We start from the raw sequence: 23658 nt of genomic DNA on the forward strand, positions 1-23658 counted from the left end.
GCTCTATTTTCACCATTTCACTACAAAAGAATAACTTACAAGAACAGCTAGTAATCTTTATGAACAAACATAAATATTCTACTACTGATGAAGGGATGGAATTTACAATTTAACTCATACAAATGAGATTTAGAAAACAATGCACAATTTTGTATTTTTTCACTCCTTAGTAATCTGAGGAAGTTTTTACACGAAATGTTATCAAGTAATTCTAATATTGAGCAAAACGCACAGAACACTAAGCGTTCAAGTGTGCTTACAACTGCCATGCTTTTGTAGTGATTATCAATGGAGGATTTAGCTTTACCTCAAAAATGTCAACTGAGATTCCAGGATTTCACTCTTGGCCTCATACATAAGTTTTAGCTTCTCCTACAGATTAGAAAAAAAGAAACAAATATACTTTCTACATGTCCTGTATTTAATAAACAAATTTAAATTATTAATACATATTAAACTTTTCTTTTGTTTTTACCTTTCAGGAAACATTTTCTCTAGATTACTCTAAATGTGAATGTCTACAGGGAACTACTAAATCATCAACTGACCTTTTTATCTCTTTCAAAATTGCACACAGTAGGCCTTACCCCTGAAAGTATGACTGAAAAAAACTGAAGCTTTTCCGATTATGACCATAAGGATAAAATTAAAATATTACCAGAATCCTCTACCCCACATGACTTCAGCTTATTTGACATACAATGTGTATGTGCTGGGTGAATTATATGAAGGAAATGGATAAGTTACACAACAAAAAGCCAAACAGGTCTACTACCGATCTATCTACAAGCCTCTGCTGTTTCCAACTATTCTTTAATTCAGCAATATTTATTGGATATCTAAAACAAAGGAGTTTCAAACCTCTATTCCTTCTAGGAAGGAATAGAGAGGTAAACAACGTCAATTACATGCATTTGTACTAGTGAGGTATGCAGAAGATTAGACAAAATCAGAAAGGCTTGTACCTTCATTAACTGAGCCAGAAAGAAAGCTTCACAGAGCAAGTACTAAGATAACTGGAGGATAATTTCCAGTATCATATACTTCAAGAAAAAGAAGGTACAGAAATTTGAATGGGCCTCTCAGAATAGGGGTCAGCACATGCTCAACAAGCATATAAAAAGATATTCAATCACACTTGAAATCAGAGAAACACAATAGAAAATCACAAGATAGAACTGAAAGTTCATCAGAAAAAGATTGGCAAGGACATGGAATGATAGCAGGACTCATATACTGTTAGTGACCTTAAACCATCTTAAAAGATTGACAATTCTTATGAACATAGACATATCATATGACCAAGAATTTTACCCCAAGAGATATATGCAATATAAATGTGTGAAGAGCATATCAATAGATAGAAAGTGTCCATAGCAGGAATGTTTACAATAGCTCCAAACCATAACAATATAAATATTCATCAAGAGTACATACATAAGTAAGTTGTAGATCATTCATACAGTAAGCACACCAGTGAAAATGAACAAACTTCTACCACATGCAGAAAGATAAAATTTAAAAAAATAGCCCAGTGCCAGAGGCTCACACCTGCAATTGTAGCTACTCAGGAGGCTGAGATCTGAGGACTGTAGTTTGAAGCCAGCCTGGGCAGGAAAGTCTGTGAGACTCTTATCTCCAATTAACTACCCAAAAGCCAGGAGTAGAGCTGTGATAGAGCCCTAGCCTTGAACAAAAAGCTATGGATAGAACCCAGGCCCTGAGTGTAAGCCCCAGTGGTAATACACACATGTACACACACACACACACGCGTGCGCGCGCGCGCGAACATGCTGACTGACTTCAGGGGCTAAAGTTCAATTGAAGCAAAAATGGAATATTCCACAAAATATAGACATGAATACAATTGCTTGAAAAAACTGGTATGAAGAAGAGTAAAAATATAGGTTAATGAGCAGAATAAATTGACAAATACTCTCAAAGAGCTAAGAGAAAAAGTATAAAGAACTAAAGAAAATTAGGAAAACAAACTATAAAAAGGAACCACATAGCAAGTCTGAGACAAAAAAAATTAAAATAACTGACAGGAAAAATTCTTTTTTTTATTTTTTGGGTCCGGTCGTGGGGCCTGAACTCTGGGCCTGGGTGCTGTCCCTCAGCTCTTCATCTCAAGGCTAGCGCTCTACAACTTGAGCCACAGTGCCACTTTCGGCTTTTTTCTTTTTGCTTATGTGGTGCTGAGGAATTGAACCCAGGGCCTCAGGCATGCAAGGCAAGCTCTCTACCACTGAGCCTCCTTCCCAGCCTCAGGAAAAATTCTTTAGAGATTCAAAAGCATATGTGGGCAAACAGAACAGAGTCAGTCACACTGAAGATAGGAAACTGAAATGACCAAATGTAAGGAGCAGAAAGAAATATGAAGAATTATCACACTATCCAATGACCCCCATTTATATATATTACATATATACATATATATGTACACACACAAAAGAAAAGCCAAATTCAAAAAGACATTTATACTCCAGTGTTCACAGCAGAACTATTCATGATAGCACAAAGGTTCAAACAACCCTAGGGCTATAAATTAATGAATGGAAACAAAGGTAGCAGGTACATATTAACAAAATATTGATCAGAAAATGAAATGAAATTTTGGTATATGCTGCTATGTGATGAATAAGCTAGACACAAAAGGATAAATATTGTTTTGATTCCAAATATGTGAAGTACCTAGAATAAGCAAATTGAAAGAAACAGAAAATAGACTGTCAGCTATCAAAGTTTGGGAGAAAAAGGGGGTGGGAATTTATTATTTATATTTGGGATGATGAAAAGTAAAAATTATAGTGTTGATGGCTCCATCAAATTGGAATACACACTTTAAAATATTTAAAATGGCAAATTTCCCATTTATGTGAAATTTCCTAGAATTAAAGAAAAAGTACAAAGAAGAAAAGGTATAGATGTAGAACTCACCAGTTCCAGCTTCCATTTCTCAGTCTCTCCAGCACACACAGCTGGACCCATGTCTACATCACCCAGTGGAAATGATCTCTTGGCAGCTTTATCCACTCTAGAATCTTCACCTGTCTTAACCCACAAATTCTGCATATTTCCCTAAAAGAAAAATGTACTAGTAATATAATTGGCATTCAACTTTAAATTAAGCATGCAGAGTTTACAAATGGAATGCTGATTTTTTTATGCACATTGCAAGGAGAGGAAAGCATACGTTTCTAAACTACAGGAAATCATTTTACATTTTTGGGCTATTAGGGTCATATTGCACAGCAGGTGTTACGAAGACAAACATGAACAAAGAGAGCTGGATGTCGGAGCATTCAGCACAGGGGCTGTCCCTTACTCCTCTGAAGACAGAGACTCTTGGAACACATCCCCTGTTCTGTCTTGGCTGTCACTTCCTACATTTCAGAGTCACATAGCTAATAACAGTAATAACTGCAAACAAACATGCTCTTTGCTACGTGCCAGACACTGCTTTATATACTCCCATACAGTTTAGTAATGGGCACAGAGGTAAGGGGAATTGAATGTATACTTTGTTTACATTGCAATACATAAACAACTATCATTTCAATATAACAAGGTAAGTGCTAAGCCAGTGAAGTACAGAGAACTGGGCTAGAAAAGGAGAATAAAACCTAACTTTCTGGAGAAGTTTCTGCCCTCGTGTACTATTTAGATGGGAAAAGGGAACCTCCTTAAAATCATCACCCAGGTGTGGAAGAGCCTGGCTCCTGGGACCACAGGCAATCCCCCATTACTCGAGGTGAAAGTGCTAGGCCACAAAGCTCGATAATAAGGGTAGCAAGAGTAACACAGCATGCCATGCCAATGAACTTGCACTTGATTCTGAAGGCAGGGTCAAATCTCCCAACATCTCATTGCATTCAAACTTGCTTTTGAGGTCAAAATAGAAAAGGGGCACAAATTTTGTATGGAGAAACTGGTGAAACCCTGCAGACCACAGATTGCTAGATTATAATATAAAGTACTATTCTTCTTTTTAATATAATTTTATGATTATTGTTAAGATGTTGTACGGAAGGGTTACTATTTAATAAGTCAGTATTCTTATTTTTTAGAAAAGAGTTCTGAAGATGGCACCAAAAGCGAAGAAGGGAGCTCCTGCCCCTCTTAACGCCGAAGCCAAGGAAAAGGCTTTGAAGGCCAAGAAGGCAGTGCTGAAAGGTGTCCACAGCCACAAAAAGAAGAAGATCCGCACTTCACCCACCTTCCGGTGGCCCAAGACACTATGGCTGCAAAGATAGCCCAAATACCCTCGGAAGAGTGCTCCGAGGAGAAACAAGCTTGACCACTATGCTATCATCAAGTTTCCCCTGACCACTGAGTCAGCCATGAAGAGAATAGAAGACAACAACACACTTGTGTTCATTGTGGATGTTAAGGCCAACAAGCATCAGATCAAACAGGCTGTGAAGAAGCTCTATGACATTGATGTGGCTAAGGTCAATACCCTGATCAGACCTGATGGAGAGAAGAAGGCATATGTTCGACTGGCTCCTGATTATGATGTGTTAGATGTTGCCAACAAAATTAGAATGATCTAAACTGAATCCAGCTGGCAAATTATAAATATACATTTTTTCCCACCAAAAAAAGAAAAAGAATTGAGTTCTGGTCTAATGAACATGTTTTTCCACAGATAGTGTTTAAATACTTGAATTGGGTATTTAACCAAGATTTTTTAAAAACCTATGCATATTAAATCTCTAAATATGATTTACAATCTTTTATTTCTTACTGAAGAGAGCACTGGTAGTGGAGGCAATGCAAACAAACACATAAAGAAGTGACTCCGAAAATTTATACTTAAAAAAAAAAAAAGCAAACTGGGGCTGGGAAGGTGGCTCAGTGGCAGTGCGCTTGTCTTACATGCATGAGGCCCTGGGTTCAATTCCTCAGCACCACATAAGCAAAAAGAAAAAAGCCAGAGTGGCGCTGTGGCTCAAGTGGTAGAGTGCTAGCCTTGAGCTGAAGAGCTGAGGGACAGTGCCCCGACCCAGAGTTCAGGCCTCACGACTGGACCAAAAAAAAAAAAAAAAAGCAAACTTCTAAAGCAGGTGCTGGTGGCTCACACCTGTACTCCTAGCTATGCAAGAGGCTGAAATCTGAGGATCATGGTTCAAAGCCAGCCTGAGTAGAAAGTCAGTGACACTCTTATCTCCAATCGACTACAGAAAAAGCTAGAAAAAGAGCTGTGACTCAAGTAAGTGGTAGAGTGCTAAACTTCAGCATAAAAGCTCAGGGGCATGGGGCTGGGAAGGTGGCTCAGTGGTAAAGTGCTTGCCTTGCATGCCAGAGGCCCTGGGTTCGATTCCTCAGCACCACATAAGCAAAAAAAGAAAAAAAAAAAGCTCAGGGGCAGTGCATGCACACACATATGTGCACACACACAAAACTTTTAGATATCTGAATGAGTACACGTGCCAACATTTCTGATTAATATGTCTTAGGATTACTTTAACTTTTTAATTTTATTTTGTTTTGTTTTTTGTCAGTCCTGGGGCTTGAACTCTGGGCTGGGGCGCTGTCCCTCAGTTCTTCAGCTCAAGGCTAGCGCTCTACCACTTGAGTCACAACACCATTTCCTAACTTTTTAATTTTAGATAAAGCTTTCCAGGAAAAGAGACTTCATAGGAATTTTTTTAGAAGCTAGGAAAAATGAAAATAGAAAAGAAATATACTTGGAAATTTTTGGTTTAAAAAATAATCAGCTTCCTTTTTGAAGATCTAGGTCATAAATTAGGCCCAAAGTCTTGCTGGCTGTCCCCCCAGTCCCAGTCTGGGGTGAACAGTGAGACACCACGGAGGAGGTCCATATTTTTTCTGATGGAAAACTTCAAGTTTATGGAAAAACATTTGGTTCAACACTGGCTAGCTCTTTCTAATTTCTATAGAAGGGCAGCATGAGTTGTGGGAAAATAAAGGGATTTGAGGACTCAAGAGAGTTGGGATTTGAATCCTTGCTTTGGCGTTTTATATATCTGTGTCATTAGACCAGATTTTTAGCTTCCTTCAGTGTTGTGCATGTAATAATAAACAGATAATAACAGCTGTGCATCCACTGTGACACTGTTCAAATACGGTGCAAACAATGTGCCTGATACAGTGGCTGACACATATAACCGTGAGGTTATAAATAAATGTTTCTATGACCTTATGGTTCTTTTAGTTATTTTTTCAAAAGAAGACATTAGGAAACACTGGAAAAATCTTTATTCAAATGAGCTAGTAGCACTGGTAATAGATAACATCTTAACTGAGTCATTTAAAAAATCTCCTCTAAAAAAAATCTCTTAATTTGCTTATATTCAACATATTCTAAAAGTGTTATTTATGTTAAGTCTCCAATATAATAGCACATGCATATCTATGAAATGTATTAATTCACCTACAAAGGTAAAAAATTGTATTTTTTTTTTTGGTCGGTCGTGGGGCTTGAACTCTGGGCCTGAGCGCTGTCCCTCAGCTCTTCAGCTCAAGGCAAGCGCTCTACCACTTGAGCTACAGCGCTACTTTCAGTTTTCTGGTGGTTTTATTGGAGATAGGAGTCTCACGGTCTCTCCTGCCCGGGCTGGCTTTGAACAGCGATCCTCAGATCTCAGCCTCCTGAGTAGCTAGGATTACAGGCGTGAGCCACCAGCGCCCGGCTAAAAAATTGTATTATTATACAATTGTATAATAACAAAAAACAAAAGTTACTGGGCATCAGTGACATATATATGTGTATATGTATATGTATATATATGTGTATGTATGTGTATATATATATATATATATATATATATATATATATATATATACACATCCTATAACCTTAGCTACTCAGGAAGCTGACCTCTGAGGATCAGAGTTCAAAGCCAGCCTGGGCAGGAAAGTCCTTGAGACTCTTATCTCCAATTAATTACCAAAACACAAGAAGTAAAGCTGTGGCTAAAGTGATGGAGCACTAGCCTTGAGCATAAAAGCTCAGGGACAGTTCCCAGGCCCAGAGTGCAGGTTCAGGACAGGCAAAAGGAAAAAAAAATTAAGCCTAATATTAATTAAATATCTAAGTCACCTGAATTCTGTCTGACACTGTACTCCAAATGAATGCTTAAGATCAACAATAGCGCCTCCCTGTAACATTGTCCATTCAACAATTAGGACTGTAGTTTCCTCTGAAAATTCCCTGTGCTAAACACACTGCAAGGAGAGTGTGCTGCCTCCTCCTCTGCGCCCTCACTTCCCCTGCCCTGTGACTCACTGCTCTACCCTATTTCCTCTCTCAGTTCCCTTCCCCTTATCCCACTTCTATGAATAACTGATTCACTACTAAGTCATTACATATTTACAAGGAAGTCAAAAAATGCTTTTTAATGAGCTATGTAGTTTTTATATGGTGATTTCTTCAAATTGACATTAAAATAGGTAAGATGGAATTTTTAACCACTAATAATATGACTAATATATACATATATGCATATATATTTATTTATCTTCAGAAAAAATATAAAGTGAAGGGGAAAATAATTGATCACAAACTTGAATGTAAGCTGGGGGAAAATGAAATAGTAAGCAGCCTACTTTATTTTTCAGAGTTGATACAACAGAATCTTCCATACAGCAGACTCTAATATACATAGAACTGGAGGATAGGAAAAGAAATACTAGGTCAGATTTGGAAAATGAACTTCAAAAGCAGAATCAAGCTAGGCCCTGTTGGCTGGCATCTTTTATCTTAGCTATTCAGAGGCTGAGATCTGAGAGCAGAGGTTCACAGCCAGTCCAGGCGGACAAATTCACACGACTCTTATCTGCCAATTAGCCACGAAAAAACAAAAACACCAAGCTGTTGGAGTTTAATTTTTGTTAACAAAACTTTTGTGTAGCAATTAGTCAAAAACCACCAGAGTCTATTTGAAAGTAAGTCTGCAGTAGGCAAGTATGAAAACTTTCATGGAACACTGAATTTGTTTCAAAAAAGCAGAACAAACTATGGTTAACAGTGAGCTGTAGCAAAAGAGTATTCTAGAAAACATTGATGCAAAAATATCTCTGATAAGTTAAAGGTATGAAATTTAGACTTGATTTAAATATCGCCACAAGAATTACATGTCAGAATTACAGAGATTGTCTGATCTATGGGCCACAGACAGTCACTGTGGAAACTCATTAAAACCTCATGAGTAGGACATTTTAAGAATAAACCAAGTGATGGAATCAGGAAGAAGCTCAGGAACTGCACCACTGTCCCCTGACTCTTCTCAAATTATTAAAGACTTAGCTAACAGAGTAAGTTACAAAAAGCATAGTTACTAAATACTCAGCTTTTTTTTTTTTTTTTTAATACTCAGCTTCTTGGTAGCAATGGGAAGACTGATATTTTGATTCTTGGACTTTCAGGACAACATTCTTTCTGATATACCATATTGATAGTTAGAATTTATTCAGATTTTAGAGGTCAAGAAAAATTAGAGAAGGCCGGGCGCTGGTGGCTCACGCCTGTAATCCTAGCTACTCAGGAGGCTGAGATCTGAGGATCGCGGTTCAAAGCCAGCCCGGGCAGGAGAGACGGAGAGACTCCTATCTCCAATAAACCACCAGAAAACCAGAAGTGGCGCTGTAGCTCAAGTGGTAGAGCGCTCACCTTGAGCTGAAGAGCTGAGGGACAGCGCCCAGGCCCAGAGTTCAAGCCCCACGACCGACAAAACAAAACAAAACAACCCACGACCAACAAAAAAAAATAAAGAAAGAAAGAAAAATTAGAGAAATACAACAGAGATCTAAGGTAAGGTTCTGAACAGTTTCTAGATTTAACAAAGTCTTTCCTAGATAACATTTCCTGCTTTCAGCGTCACTGTTTCCATGTGGCAAAAGCAAAATGGCCCATTCCAGAAAGCAGAGTAACTACTAGGCATTAGCACATCATTTCACAGTAGGATTTATCTGCCACAACGAATTCTAACTTTTGGGGCATCAGGCAAATGCCAGTACCTTGGCCAAACTTGCAGGAGAGAATCTACAGTTCAGAGGACTGGGAAGGAGGGGAAAAAGGAACATCCAAACAAAAATAGAATTTATAGTTATAAAACATGCTCACAGATGCATCCTGGGGGTTTTGTTTCCTCCTTGTCTCCTCTTGCCTTTGAGATTTCAGCTCTTGCTGGAGACTTTCATTTTCATGTACAACCACTTGTACCCTATTTTTCATTCCAGCAAGTTCCTCCTTCAAAAAGCAGAAACCAAAATACTAGACAATCCAGAACAATATAAAGTATGGAAGACTTATGTTATCAATTTTCTAAAATACTGTTATCATATTTAGGTGAGGAACATTATCTAAACATTACCCAACAAAGGGAAGGCTTGGGTGTATCTAGCTGAGGGTCTGCTCATGGTGGTCTATCCCGAAGTATATAATTCCTGTCCTCACTTCAGCAGCACATATACTAAAGTGTACAATTCCTGACAATTTCCTTCTCCACAGAGTGATGCTTTTTTAACTAAAGTTAAAAAGGGCTGGAGGCAAAAAAAAAAAAAAGCAATAAAGCCCCTATGTAGAAGGTGCAAGGCCTGGAGTTAATTTTGAGGGCTAGGAAGGTGGCTCAGTGTAGAGTGCTTGCCTTGCATGCATGAGGCCCCTCATAAGCACCTCCTCAGCACCACATAAGCAGAAAATGCCAGAAGTGGCGCTGTGGCTCAAGTGGTAGAGTGCTAGTCTTGAGCTGAAAAGCTGGGGGACAGCGCCCAGACCCAGAGTTTAGGCCCATGACCAACACAAAAAACAACAAAAAAACAAAAAAAAAAACCAAAAACCTCCAATTGAAAAAAAGAAAAAGAAAAGAAAGGAAAAAGCTATACTTGAAATCTGTAATGTAAAACTATGTATCAGACTTCCAAATTTCAATCTGATATGTAGCATCAACCTCACCTTCACAACAAGAAAAAATGTTGCATAAACTGAAAAGCAAAAGGTCTTAGGCTTATCTGAGAACTGAGGCACCAGGGAAAACCACTGTTCCAAAAAGACAAAAAAAAAATTAAAAAAATTGAAACAAAATTAGAGGCTCAAATACTGAGGGTCATAACTTACTGGAGAAGTAAGCCATAAGAAAGAGAACCACAAGTTTGAGGCCAGCATGGGCTACATAGCAAGATACTGTCTCAAAACAAAAATAAACCAAAAAATACCTGTAAGAGATGAGCTTTTCACAACTTTCTTACCATATTACAGTTAGAGTTATATCTTGGAATAAAAGACTTTTTTATTTTATTATATTAATTTTTTTATTTTTTTGGGTCCGGTTGTGGGGCCTGAACTCTGGGCCTGGGAGCTGTCCCTCAGCTCTTCAGCTCAAGGCTAGCACTCTACCACTTGAGCCACAGTGCCACTTTCGGCTTTTTTCTTTTTGCTTATGGGTGCTGAGGAATTGAACCCAGGGCCTCATGCATGCAAGGCAAGTGCTCTACCACTGAGCCACCTTCCCAGCCAAGACTTTTATTTTCTAGTATGCTATTATGGTGGTCACAGGTAATAGTTCTGTCATTTAAACAAGATGGTAAATTTATTATTTCTTAAGTTTTATCCACATACTGTAGTGAGTGGCAGATTCTTCTTCTTTTTTCTTTTTCTTTTTTTTTTTTCTGTTGTGGGGCTTGAACTCCAGGCATAGTCTCTGAGCTTCTTGTGCTCAAGGCTACCACTCTACCACAGCACCATATTAGGTTTGTTTGTTTGTTAGTGTTTTATTGGAGATAAGAGTCTCACAGGAACTTTTCTGCCTGGGCTGGCTTTGAATCATGATCCTCAGATCTCAGCCTCATGAGTAGCTAGGATTACAGGCATGGCCACCAGCGCCCAATTTTATTGGCAATCCTAAAATGTCTGTCTGTGTTAATGATTATGCCCTCCGATGACAAGTAGAAAACTACATGTCAAAATATGAACTCTCTTGTAAGCTCTAGGTAATGGGATCTAAATACATTAAGTTATATAATGTCCTTATACCTTAGGAGACCACCCAAAATGTTAATACAATAAATGATACAAAAATATCATTGATTCCTGTAAAAAAAAAAGCACATAATTCAATCTGCAGCATTAAAGGAACAAAAATAAAATAAAGTATAATCATACTACCTTATGCAATGATAATGAAAAAAGTAGGGAGAAAACTCTATACAGTAATGTATTTGGGGAAAGCACAAAGGCTCTAATGACATTAATGATATTAGTAAACTGAATACAGTCAAGAAATATAATCTATATTTTTTGTAAATATCATACAAACTATAGGTATGCATCTGTTTTCTTGATCATTACTATCTACAATGTGTATTTCATGGGTATTCACAGTCAAGGTTAGACTTTTAATACTAACACTAGGGCAAATTTAGTCTATAGTTTGGAATTCCTGATTGTTGCACCATAGCTTCATAGGCTGAAATGACAGGAGGCGGCAACACTGGTATTACAACTTCCAAAGCATGTGCATATACTTCAGTAAATGGAGTAGAAAGGAAAAGTGCTGAAACTTGGAACACATTATGAAATCATTAAAAGTATAATGGACTAAAGGGGAATTAAGCAATCAGATATGTCATAGTGAAAGCCATCCCAGGCTTTCCAATTACTTACCAAAAAACCCCACAAAAACCCAGAAGTGGAGCTACAGCTAGCCTTGAGCAAATGGTGATAAAATGCTAGCCTTGAGCAAAAGAGGTCAGTGACAGTATGCAAGCCCTGAGTTCAAGCCCAATACTGGCATAAAAATAAAAAGTAACAGAAGAATGGTATTTTCAATTATTGTTATAAACATGAAGTCCTGATAATAGCAAATTTCTGTGTAAGAGGTAATAGCATTTATTGGCATTTACATTTTTAATGAAAGACGTACCTTGCAGAACTTGACTTCTGCTTCCAAATGATGAATGTATTGAGACTGGTCATTAATGATGGGAACCAGGTTGTTCAGTGTGGGTATACTGGCTTCTTCACCTTCTGATGACCTCTGAGGCACAAAGGACAAAGGAAATAGATATGGATGTAGCAACCAATCAGCAAATGCTGACATAATATAAATACAGGAGAGATAACAGCATGGCTAATAGTATTTATATCTCTAGTCTGTAAGTTCCACAAACATACAAGACTCAAGGATATGAATATTTCTTTTTTAAGAGAGTGTTATGAGAAGCTCATGCAGGTGGAAATGGCTTGGACTATCTGTCTATTTGAACACTTTGGTAACCTGTGATCCCATCCAGAAATGCTGAGGGACAAGGGACAAGTCCCTCTACACTGCCGGCTGAAACTATAGGTCAGCTCACTAGAGAAACCTATGGTTTGTTTTGTTGGGGTTTTTGTGGGGGGAGGGTTGTTTTGCTTTTTGTTGAACAGTATCTTACCTTGTATCCCAGGCTGGCCTCAAACATACAGTCTCTCTACCTCTGCTTCCCAAGTATTGAGAGTACAGGGATGTGCCAGCACATCCAACAGGAAGAGATTTCTTTGAATATACAGTTAAATGTGAGACAATGAGGTGAATTTGTTTTTCATCTTAAAAAAGAGTGGTGCTTAAATTTTTGGCCTAGTATTTAGGTAATCTAAAACTATACTATTCTGGTACACAGAACAGCCAAGACTAGAGCCACCCAAAACGGAGTGATAAACTACACAGAGACATCTCAGAAAGAGTTGCAATGCAATCTAGCTCCATAGCATCCCTAGAGCTGACTTTTAATGCATGCCTCACTTTACCTTGAAATGATTGTGAAATGGTTTATGAAATCATATATCATACGGTAACGTCTGTTGTTTTCTGGTAGTACTGGGATTTGAACTTATGGTTTCATGCTTTCTAGGCAGGTACTCCACCATTTGAGCCAAACCTCTAGCACTTTTTACTCTGGTTATTTTTGAGACAGGTCTTACTTTTTGTCCATGCCTACAATCCTCCTGTTTACATTTCCTGCCATAGCTGGGGTGAGAGATGTGTACCACCACATCCAGCATGTGATACTGATCTGAGGCTTCATGAACTTTCTTTCCTGGGCTGGCCTAAAACCACAATCTTCCTGATCTTAGTCTTCTACACAGCTGGGAAGACAGGCAAATACCACTACACTCTTCCTGGACTGAGTCAGGTCTCGTAAACCTTTTGCCAAAACTGTCCTCAAAGAATGATCTCCAGTCCTCAGTCTCCTGAGCAGCTGCTGTGCTCTGCTTAGATCATAATACTTTAAAAAGAAGAAATCATGAAAAGGAAATGAGGACCAATCATTCAAGTCAAGAGGAGAGCTCCAGATGAGTCATAGTTCCTATTTCTCAATCATTCTATTTCTTAGTCCAGTAGAAATTCTAAACCACCATGAAATATCAGCTCCCATGGCAGGGCTTTGAGAATTTTTTTTTTATACTTAAGAAAAGTAAAAACCAAAGTAACTTAAAAAATATTTTAACTGCCCTGCTGGGGTAAACCCAGGGCCTCATGCATCACAAACAAGAACTCTACCACTGAATTCTACCCCAGACCCAAAGAAGCTGCAATTAAATGATCCCATCTGTGGAGCGCAGAAAGCAATTATGATCATTTTATATTAACAGTTATTTTCAGTCCTCTGTATCTATGGATTCTATATTCAAGAATTCATTGTAGATGAAAAAAGTATTTGTATGTATTGGAGATGTACAGACTATTTTACTTGGCATTATTCCCTAAACAATATAACAACTATTTATACCGCATGTACATTGAAGTAATCTACAGGTCATTTAAAGCAAGTGAGAAGATATGCATAAGTTATACAAATATAACATCCTTTTGTATATGGAACATGAGATTCCACGGATTTTGGTATCCAAAGGGGTCCTGGAAGTAACCTTAATGGATAGTGAAAGAGGACCACATTACTATGTATATGTAGGTAAAATCAGTGTAAAAGTTTTAAAATCTCAGCCAGGCACTGGTGGCTCATGCCTGTAATCCTAGCTACTCAGGAGGCTAAGATCTGAGGCTCATGCTTCAAAGCCAGCCTGGGCAGGAAAGTCTGTGAGATGCCTTATCTCCAATAAACCACAAGAAAAACCGGAAGTGGTGCTGTGGCTCAAGTGGTAAATCGCTAGCCTTTAGCTAAAGAGCTGAGGGGCAGCGCCCAGGTTCAGAGTTCAAGCCCCATAACTGTCCCCCCAAAAAATTAAAAATCTCAAGCTGATACTGTGGAAGAAATACCCATAAATGATTTGTATATACTCTGGATGGCTTATTAGTTTGACATTCACATATTAAAATAATAATTGCTATATTTTCTTCTTAACAATGTCTCCATTTCAAGTCTCAATACACCTATATATTTCTGAGATGTCATACTGGATGAAAGTGCATTTTAAATGTACAATCTTACAAAGTTACTAACTATATACAGGCTATATGCATCTAGAGTCTAACTTCTATTCTTTTACATCTTTTCATATAAAGAAGGCTGTATATTTGTACTTACTATGTGTGTATTAAACAAATTTTCCTAAAGGATATCTTCTTAACCTGTTTTGATTCAGTGAGTTCTTTAGTTATACTGCTCAATTTTATTTTTAAATCCAATAAGCATAACTAAGTACACAACAAATACAGGAATTTCATCTAATTCATTTTAAAGCATTCCACCCACTGTATGTTCAAGAGCATTCTAAAAAGCAGATGTCAACAGAAATAAGTTCACTGAATGATACAATGTTTTATGAAAATTATCATCTATTTCTACAAATATTGAATATGTAGATGAAATATATTTCTCTAAAGTGGGAATTAAGCATAGAAGTATGTGTCAGGCTGGAGTGAAGAGCTAACATGGGGTACAATGTGACAGTTCAGTAGGGAGAAAAGGCAAGTGACACATCTCCACAGTTTCCAGCCCACAGGATGTATAGTCACCTGTCATACACTGGAAATGCAAAGCGATTATTGCAGCTATAATTTCTAAAGCACTCTAAATACGTAATATTTGACTAGGGCTGCAAGAAGACTATGAGCCATAATGTGCTTGCTACCGGGCATGGTGCAGAGCTGAAGCCTAGGCTATGATACAGTTTTCCCCTCAGTCTATGGAACATTAGCATACTGCATCAAAGCAACAAAAATCAACACCAGGGACTCAGAGTGTGCCTCAAGTGTAGGCAAGTGCAAGTCCCTGACCTCAGAGAAAGAAAAGAAAAGAAAACAGGAGGGAGGGGATAAAAAAGAAACTCAATCTCAGAAGAAATAGAGCATACCTTCTCATGACAATATTTTAGAACCATAAATTTATCGCATAATAATAGCACATTCTTCAGTTTAATACTCCAATAGTACTGTAAAATATTAAATAACCCTGAAAAACAATAGAATATAGACATGATTTTCTAAAAAGGAAATAAAACATTATGCTCCTTTTAATACATTTGCTACCAGTAGCAAATGAATTTTCTGAGCTGTTTTCTTGCTTATGCTTTTAAGCAAATAAGCAGAAAGCATCAAGATTCCCTTCACCATGACAATGTTTGTCCTCTTCAGTCAAAATACTCAGAGAGGATAGAATTTCTTCTAATGCTTTACTCTATTACTATGATCAGAAATGTCTACAACATCAACTACTAAAACAACACTGGAAAAGTTAGGAAATAATGCTTTAGTCCATTTATAAAAGTTGATATATACCAAAGGATAAATGCTTTAGTCCATTTACAAAAGTTGATACATACCAAAGGAGACATTTTTCGTCTTCTTGTTGGAGATATCTCATTTTCTTTATTGGCTTGTTGGTGCAACAAGGCTTGGAGCTGATTTACTACAAAGCAAAAGCAATCGATTTACTAACTTAGTTGACTGAATCCATGGTTTTCGTTACAGGTTGGATCACAAATGTTCCCCAAGGCCATGTGTCAAAGGCTTACTCCCTAGCTTGCTGCTACAGGGGGGTCATGGGAATTTTAAGAGGTAGGTTAAGTAGGAAATCATCAGGGACTGAGGGGTATGATCTTGAGGGGTACAGACAGCTCCAGCCCTTTCCTCTGTTTCTCCATTCCCACCAGGAGGCAAACGAATTTTTGCTCTTCCATGTGCTCTAGGCAAGATGGACACTGTCTTACCACAGCCCCAAAGCAACAAGGCTAATTTATCATGGCCTGAAACCTTCAAAACTGTGAGTCCAAATAAACCTTTCTCTTTTTATATTATTTATCTCAGATCTTTGCTGCAGTGATGAAAAGCTAACTAATAAGTTTATCATCAACTATTCATCCTTCTATCCATCACAGAAATAATTTAAACTTCTATTAGGCATCAACAGCTATGATAATGATTGGGAATATAAGGACCTCTTAAGAGCTAAGAATTCAGTGGGCAAAAGAGCTATAGTAATACATATAAGATGTTTGGGCTGGAGGCATGACTCATCAGGAAAGCACCTGCTTAGCAGGCCCACAGCCTTGATAGTTCAAACCCTAGTACCACCAAAATAAATGTGTATAAGCAGACATAAAGCTATGCATAGTGCGACAGAGGGGGAACATGTAACTGTGCTTGTTTTCACTGAGGAGCTAACTGTAGCAGTAGAAACAGGAGTTCCTCAGGAAGCAAAGTATGAGTCAGGAGTCATTGCATGTGCAAAGGCACAAATAGGTGAGTAGGATAGAACATGGTTTGTGAGAGGGCAGTTAGGATAAATGGACCATGTGAAGAGGTAGGCTATAGCAATCTCAGAAAAATGCTGTTCTTTTCTTAAGGAATTTGGACCCTAGATGTTAGAGAATCAAATATTAAAAACTAATCAGGGCATAATATTACTTGGTTTGTGTTTTAGGAATAACATCCTAGCAGCAGAATGGAGAATGGAATGAAGTCTTTTTTCTGTGGGGTCTTAAAGATGCATTAGCACCACTCAGGCTGGCACTGACGTTCATACTCACCAGCGTGGCTGTGCTGATGCTCATGCCAATCTGCCCCACCATCCTCACTTCCTACAGTGAGGTTAAAGGAGGGGTCCAGTGTGCCTTCTTCAACCGTGACCTCACCTTCTCTCAAGACAACTTTCAGTTGGTGCATGCTTGTCCTGGCACGTTCTAAAAATTAAAATAAAAAATAAAAATAAAAAAGAAACATCTAATAAAAGTAGAGCTGATAAAATGTATGCAGTAACATGGACAATTGGTAGAGGTTAGACTTTTAGACTTTATGATATGGTCCCTGTCACTGCAACTGTTGGTAATCACTACATATAGCACCACCAGCCCAGAGGCTAGAATGGCAGAGCTCTTCCTACCTGGATAAACTCTCCTCCTCCTTGACTTTAAGATGTGCTGACCCCACCTGTACATATAAGGTAAGTGGTAGAACCAGCCAGAGGGACTCAGTCACACCAAACTCTGGCCTAGGGGAAGCCTGATTGTCCCTGAGAATCTCACATCCCCTGCCCCACCAAGAGAAATCAAACTGACCAGTCTAGGTTTTTTTTTATTATTTTTTTTTCTTTTTGCTGGACCTGGGGCTTGAGCTTGGAGCCTTAGCACTGTCTCTGAGCTTCTTTTGCTCAAGGCTAGTGCTCTACCCCTTGAGCTGCAGCTCCACAACTGGCTTTTTTGGCAATTTATTAGAGATGACAGTCTCATGGACTTTACTGGCTAGGCTGGCTTCAACCCCGATCCTCAGATTTCACCCCCTAAGTAGCTAGGATCATGCGTGAGCCAGTAGCCTTGGGTTCTAGCTTAGTTTTGATCAAGAGTTGAAGTGGTTATGGCGGCAGATCCTACTGTAATGTGCTTATGTACTGTACTGACCACCTACCATGTGTAGTTTCTTGGTTAATGCAACTAAACACCTTTTGAATAGAAGCTTATACTAGCCAGCACATATATAACATACATTTCCTAACATAAAGTACTTCAAGGTAATTTTTCTGTGATAGTTCATCTCTAAACTTAACCTCATATCCTAGTTTGAAAATGAGTAGGCTTATAAAATCATAATGCAGTGGAAGGTGGTAGGAAGGACTGACTGCTTTTGCTTTCTCTGATCTGGAATGCTTGCTTTTAGAAACTGGCCACCATGCTGCAAAGACCTGTGGAAAGGCCATGTGCAGAGGAGGGGCACTGAGGCTGTGTGGAGGAGGAAAAGCCCTGGCCGCTACCTACCCTTCTACCATCTTCCATTCCACCATTTACTCTAACAGCCCAAGAAAACTGCAGTACAAGGGGTCACTTAACTGCAATAGCGGGAAAAGGACCAATTCATTGTCAATCAATCATGATTTTCGTGGATAAAAATGCATTTATAACATATATTCTACAGGACCTTGAAAAACAGACCTAATTTTCATTCTGTTCATTAAATTCAAAATTTAAAATATTCACATTACTTAACAGAAAAAAATACTCTGTCACAGAAATAGGTAATCATTTCTTTACTGGCAGCAACTCATTTTCAATTTTAATTAAACTAAAGAAAACAGATCTTCCAAGTATGGATTAAACAGGGTAATTCTCTATTACTTGACTTCTCAAGAGACTCAGTGAGTTTATCACTATATTTTTCTCCATACCAGTGCTATTTTCACACAGATCTTTCTGACACAAATGTGGTGCTGATTACTAACCAAGCCTCATCTCCATTTCCTCACTCTGAGTTAAAGGAAGTGCAGATAAGATGCATTCCTACTTTGATCAATATAAATAGCAGAAATAGCTTTCCAGTAACTCAGTATTTTCTAGAGATATTTGTCAATGGGAAAGGAAAATTAAAGTGTTATATGATAAGCAGTTTAGTTCAGAGCTTTAGATTTATGCTCTTAAATCTATGAATAAGGCATTTGTCTTGATTGCACCCATTAGAGCAGAAACAGAGTTTGACTAACATTAAGAGCATACTCCTTGGAGCTATCAATTGACTTCATCTCTAAGACAAAGGATAATTATTTATTCATACCTACTCTGACTAAAAGCTAATAAGCTATATGAGGAAAAATAGAGGACATCTGCAATGAAAACTGCATAGTTGAAAATGCCTAACAGTAGCATCCTTTCATCAGATTACAATGAAAACAGCGCTTTTTGGTGGTGGTGATGGTAGTGATTGGTTGATGCTTTTGTGTTTTTGTGCTATTCCTGGGACTTGAATTCAGGTCCTGGGTGCTGTCCTTCAGCTTATTTGCTAGAATTCCACCACTGGAGCCACAGCTCTACTTCCAGCATTTTGGTGTATATCTGAAGACAAAAGTCTTTTAGATGGGCTGGGAACGTGGCTTAGTGGTAGAGTGCCAGCGTAGCATGCATGAAGCCCTGGGTTTGATTCCTCAGCACCACATAACACAGAAAAAGCCAGAAGCAGCGCTGTGGCTCAAGGGGTAGAGTGCTATACTTCAGCAAAAGCAGCTCAGGAACAGTACCCAGGCCCTGAGTTCAAGCCCCAGGACTGGGGGAAAACAAAAGTCTTCTTATAGACTTACCTGCCCACACTGGCTTCTAACTAGGATCCTTTGATCTCAGCTTCCTGAATAGCTCAAGGTTCTTGTGAATGTTGGACAAATACAGAATTTTGGTTTTTTTTTTATGTGTGTGTCTGTTTAAGTTTAAGCAAGTTATTTTAGTTTTATAGGGCTAAAGTAGGGAGAAGCAGAAAAACATATTCTACTCCACAGTAAGGAACTGAGAGTTAAAGAACCAAAATGGCTGATGGCAGAGTTTAATAGTCCTTTCTAATACTTTTGTTTAATCTTTAAGGATTCATAACATTTAATGAGTGTCGCAAAATTTCACTAATAATGAGTTAACAACTACCCTCAAAGAAAAGTGATGTGTAAGGTTTTTTGGTGGGGGAAGTTTTTTGCAATTACTGAGTTATGAGGATCAGAGAAGAAGAGACAGAATTTGTAAAAGATCAAAGAAGTAAGTGACATTTTAAAGCCATTTCATTACATCTCAAAACATGCAAAGTGATCTTCAAATACATGCATAGTAACAAAATTATACACTATGACACACAATTTGAGTTAATCCTCAGAAGATTCAAGATAAAATCTCATCACTCTTCAACTGGCTACATCAGAACTGAACTCACTCCCTTCTCCTTATGAAGAACACCAGTCCCCAGATGCATTATCTGCTGCTGAAGCTTAAGGAAACCAAAGTTGTGAAGAGGCTCTAACATCATTTCCCATTCCACTGCTAATGGAACACAGCTTTATCTAACCAAGAGACAGAACACACACTTCCTCTTCTCTCCTGGGAGGACAGCAACCCATTTCAGAATGCATCCTGACGTCTTCCCAGCACCAACCACAGACTGAATAAGAAATTATAAGTATGAATACACACAGAACTTCAATGAGTCCCACAGATCACATGAACATAAATCCAAGTAAACAGTATTTCTGCTAGTCCACTACCCAAACACCAATCAGCACAATGAGCACTTAAAAAAGGCTTCTGAGATATGAATGCTGGCAAACTTTAAGTCTCACTTACTTTCTCAGTCCATTTCCTTACTCTCTATGCTCTATCTCCCAGCTCACCATGTGGAGCTTCCTATCTAGATGAAGTTTTTTAACAAAATGCAGGTATATCTCAGTCCAGGAAGGATCATCAACTACATACATAGCATGAATTGTTAATTTCTACATTAGCCATCTGTTCTGGAAAATGTGAAAGAGAATTGTCCTGGTGACAGGGAAAGGGAGCCACCCCTGCAAAGCGCCCAGCTGTCTCTGAGAAAACTATCCCTTAGGCTAAAATCTAGATGCAGTACAGTTACTGATATAAGCTTAGACAAGAGCATACAAGCAGGAAAATAGCCACAATAAGAAAAGAGCAACATGTGTCTGCCCACTACTGACTGGACCACAGCCTATTTTGATGATTACTGTCATGGTTTACTAAAAGATTGACAGGTAGCAAAATCAAGGTTAAAAATAGCATAATCCAGAGGCAGACCAAAAAAAAAAAAAAACAGTCCAAAAGAGTAAAATATATTCACTCACGTCATTGTGCACAATGCCTTTCTTGCTTCCAAATAAAAAGTGAAATGTGTTTTTTTTCGGTATGTAATCTTATAACACTAATACATTAATATACTGATTAAGATCTATTCTTTAACTCCTACTGTATGATTACTGAGAATGCCAGCAACTTATAGCACTACAATCAATCCCACAAAGTTTATAAACTTTGTAGTCCTTCATACTCATTAATCTCAAAATCTTCATTTTGCAACAAGTATCAAGTATACACAGCAGCTAAAAATTAATGAGCATGTATGTGCCAAGTATTGATCTTTACTTTTGCTATTAGAGTTATATGTAATTATTTTGCCTCTGATCTTTCTCTCCCAGTAACCTGGAGACTGTACAACACTGGGACTTTATCTTATTCCTTATGTCAAACCCAACAGTAGTAGGCATTGATTGAGTATTTGCTGAATAAATTTGGGTTTTAATGTTTCAAACTTTACTGTTAGTCATGACTTAGGGACATTATAAAAATGCAGCAGAACAGAAAACAGAGGGTATTACATCTAGTATGATAAAAAATACCCTTATTGAAATTTTTCTAGTTTTCATGATGTATCTCACATAAAATCAGTTTTTTTTCATTACTGGATGAACATTGAGCTACATCCCCAGTCTTGACTTTTCTTATGATAGGTAACAATATTCACAAGTCTGAAAATTACTGGTTTGTGTACCTTACTCATTTGTTTCTCATAATATCCCGGAAGGTAATACCACAATTTCCATATATCAAGAATTGAGATTTCTAAAGGATACATGTATTGTTGGAGATAGCAAAGCTTAAATATAGACATCACTTCTCCAAGTTACTCATAAAGAGTACTAACCAAAGAAAATTTGAAATAATAGCTTTTGCTTGATTAATGGAAGGAAAAGATGGGCTTTGAAAGGCTGGCCTGAATTTAATACCTGACTCTCCCCTAACCAGTTGTGTGGGCTTTGGCCTATAACTCAACCACTCTGAGCTTTAGCCTAAAATAGGAATATTCATAACATGGCGGTAATTTGCAAATGATCCACTGTATGTAAAAAGTCTATACCAATCAATAGAAATATCCGTGTCTCAAATATTACTAGTGTTTTGCTCCTGGTCTTGTAAGTCACATTGGACTCAGGACACCATAATTTGAATGTACAACAAGTGGGAATCGGGAATTCATTGTATTTAACAGCAAAGCATGAAACAAGACAAAACTGGGATTGGGCCGTCCAAGAAATCTCTGCTATCACTTGTTGAGGAAGTGAAGATCAGGACCCAAGTCAAGATCAGGGAGCCCTGCCGGTCCAGGGAACGCAAGAGAATCCAGCGCAGCTTAGCCCTAACAGACAAATTCAAACGGCGTGAGGCACATTCGTCTCCTTCCCCGGCAGCGCGGCTGCAGCCCGGAGGAGGTGCTGGGCAAAACACCTATCTGCTCCCGCCCACGGCGGCTCTGGGACCCAGGAGCTCGGCTCTGAGGTCCGGAGCAACTCACCCCGGAGACTCCGCTGGTACTGACTCAGACTCTCCTCCAGGGTAGAGTTCCCTGGGGGCTTCTCCATGGACCCAGAGGTGCGAGTCAGGCGGGGTACAGTCCAGTACACTCCCCTGGGACGACAGGCCTAGTACCAGGGGACGCCTGCCAGCTCCGAACCGCTCCAGTCACCCAGGGGCCTGGAGTCCGGGACCCAGCTCTGGGGCTCTCCCTAACCACTGGCCCTCGAGGTGCACGTCGGGAGTTGTAGTCCACAGGCCCGAGGCCCTCAGCCTCGAGGATCCTCGAAGCCTTCCTGCTACACTACCACTCCCAGAAGGCTGAGCGCCCCGGTCCCCGCACGGCCGTTCGGTCGCGGAAGCGTGTTGCTAGGAGACAGGCTTGGAGGCCGCGCCAATTCCCTTCAGCCCAGCCTCGGCTAGTCCCGCCTTTCCTCCCGGCCTCCTCAAGTGCGGACCACCCGGGTGACGGACGGGGCTCGTCCGAGGGCTTGGGCGCTCCCGAGTGTGCGGCCACGCAGCTGACCCCGGAGGCCTCTCAAGGACGCACATCACCAGCGCAGGAGCCCTATTCTAGTTGCGACATCTGTCCAAACAGCCAAATCCTCCTGAACAAGGATTTGTCGATGCTCCCCTCAGCCCGGCCCTGAAGGCGGCCGGCACCGCAGTCGTCGCGAGCCCCGCCACCCAACCTCCACTGGGAGCTGCAGCTGCGCGCGGCCCGCCGGAAGCCGCGGTCCTCGCTCGGCGGCCCGGACTTAGGCCCGGCCCGGGCCTTATTGTTCGAGCCAGCCTTGGGGGCACGCGTGCGCAGTGGGTAGCGGAGGAGCGCGGGGCCGAGACCCTCGGCGAAGCCCCCTTCCATTGTCTGGGCCCGGCGCCTGCGCACTGGGCACCGCTGGGCCCGGGCAGGCGAAGGGAGCGGGCCTGGCTCCTCGCCCTTTCCCCGGCGCCTGCGCACTGCGCGGCCGCTCGCTGCCGTTACCGCTATGTGTGGGGCGTGTGTGGAATAACGTTATTGCCCAGCGGAGCCACAGGCCCCGGAGCCCGGCCGCGGCGATAGCGGCGACGCCGCCGACGACGCCGGGGTGGGCGGAGGACGGCGCGCCAGCGACTCACGGGACGCAACGCGCCCCGCCTCCCCGTCCGGTCCCTCTCCA

At 39.9% G+C, this 23658-nt stretch overlaps 1 protein-coding gene and 1 pseudogene across 1 annotated transcript in view; one reads left to right on the plus strand and one right to left on the minus strand.

Moving 5' to 3' along the window:
• The window catches only part of Sdccag8 (serologically defined colon cancer antigen 8), a 157695-nt gene extending 134992 nt beyond the window's left edge, over positions 1-22703 (minus strand). Inside the window, exons 1-7 of the mRNA XM_013017289.1 lie at positions 22500-22703; positions 16934-17086; positions 15728-15813; positions 11889-12002; positions 9092-9217; positions 2941-3081; positions 308-372 (exon numbers count right to left, since the gene is read on the minus strand). Of these exons, the coding sequence (XP_012872743.1) occupies positions 308-372; positions 2941-3081; positions 9092-9217; positions 11889-12002; positions 15728-15813; positions 16934-17086; positions 22500-22566 (752 nt within the window). The 5' untranslated portion in view covers positions 22567-22703. The remainder of the gene's footprint in view (positions 1-307; positions 373-2940; positions 3082-9091; positions 9218-11888; positions 12003-15727; positions 15814-16933; positions 17087-22499) is intronic.
• On the plus strand, positions 4086-4556 carry LOC105986536 (annotated as a pseudogene).
• Positions 22704-23658: the final 955 nt, after the last annotated feature.

The sequence above is a fragment of the Dipodomys ordii genome, unplaced genomic scaffold (assembly GCF_000151885.1).
Source record: "Dipodomys ordii isolate 6190 unplaced genomic scaffold, Dord_2.0 Scaffold35, whole genome shotgun sequence".
In the NCBI taxonomy this organism is placed as follows: domain Eukaryota; kingdom Metazoa; phylum Chordata; class Mammalia; order Rodentia; family Heteromyidae; genus Dipodomys; species Dipodomys ordii.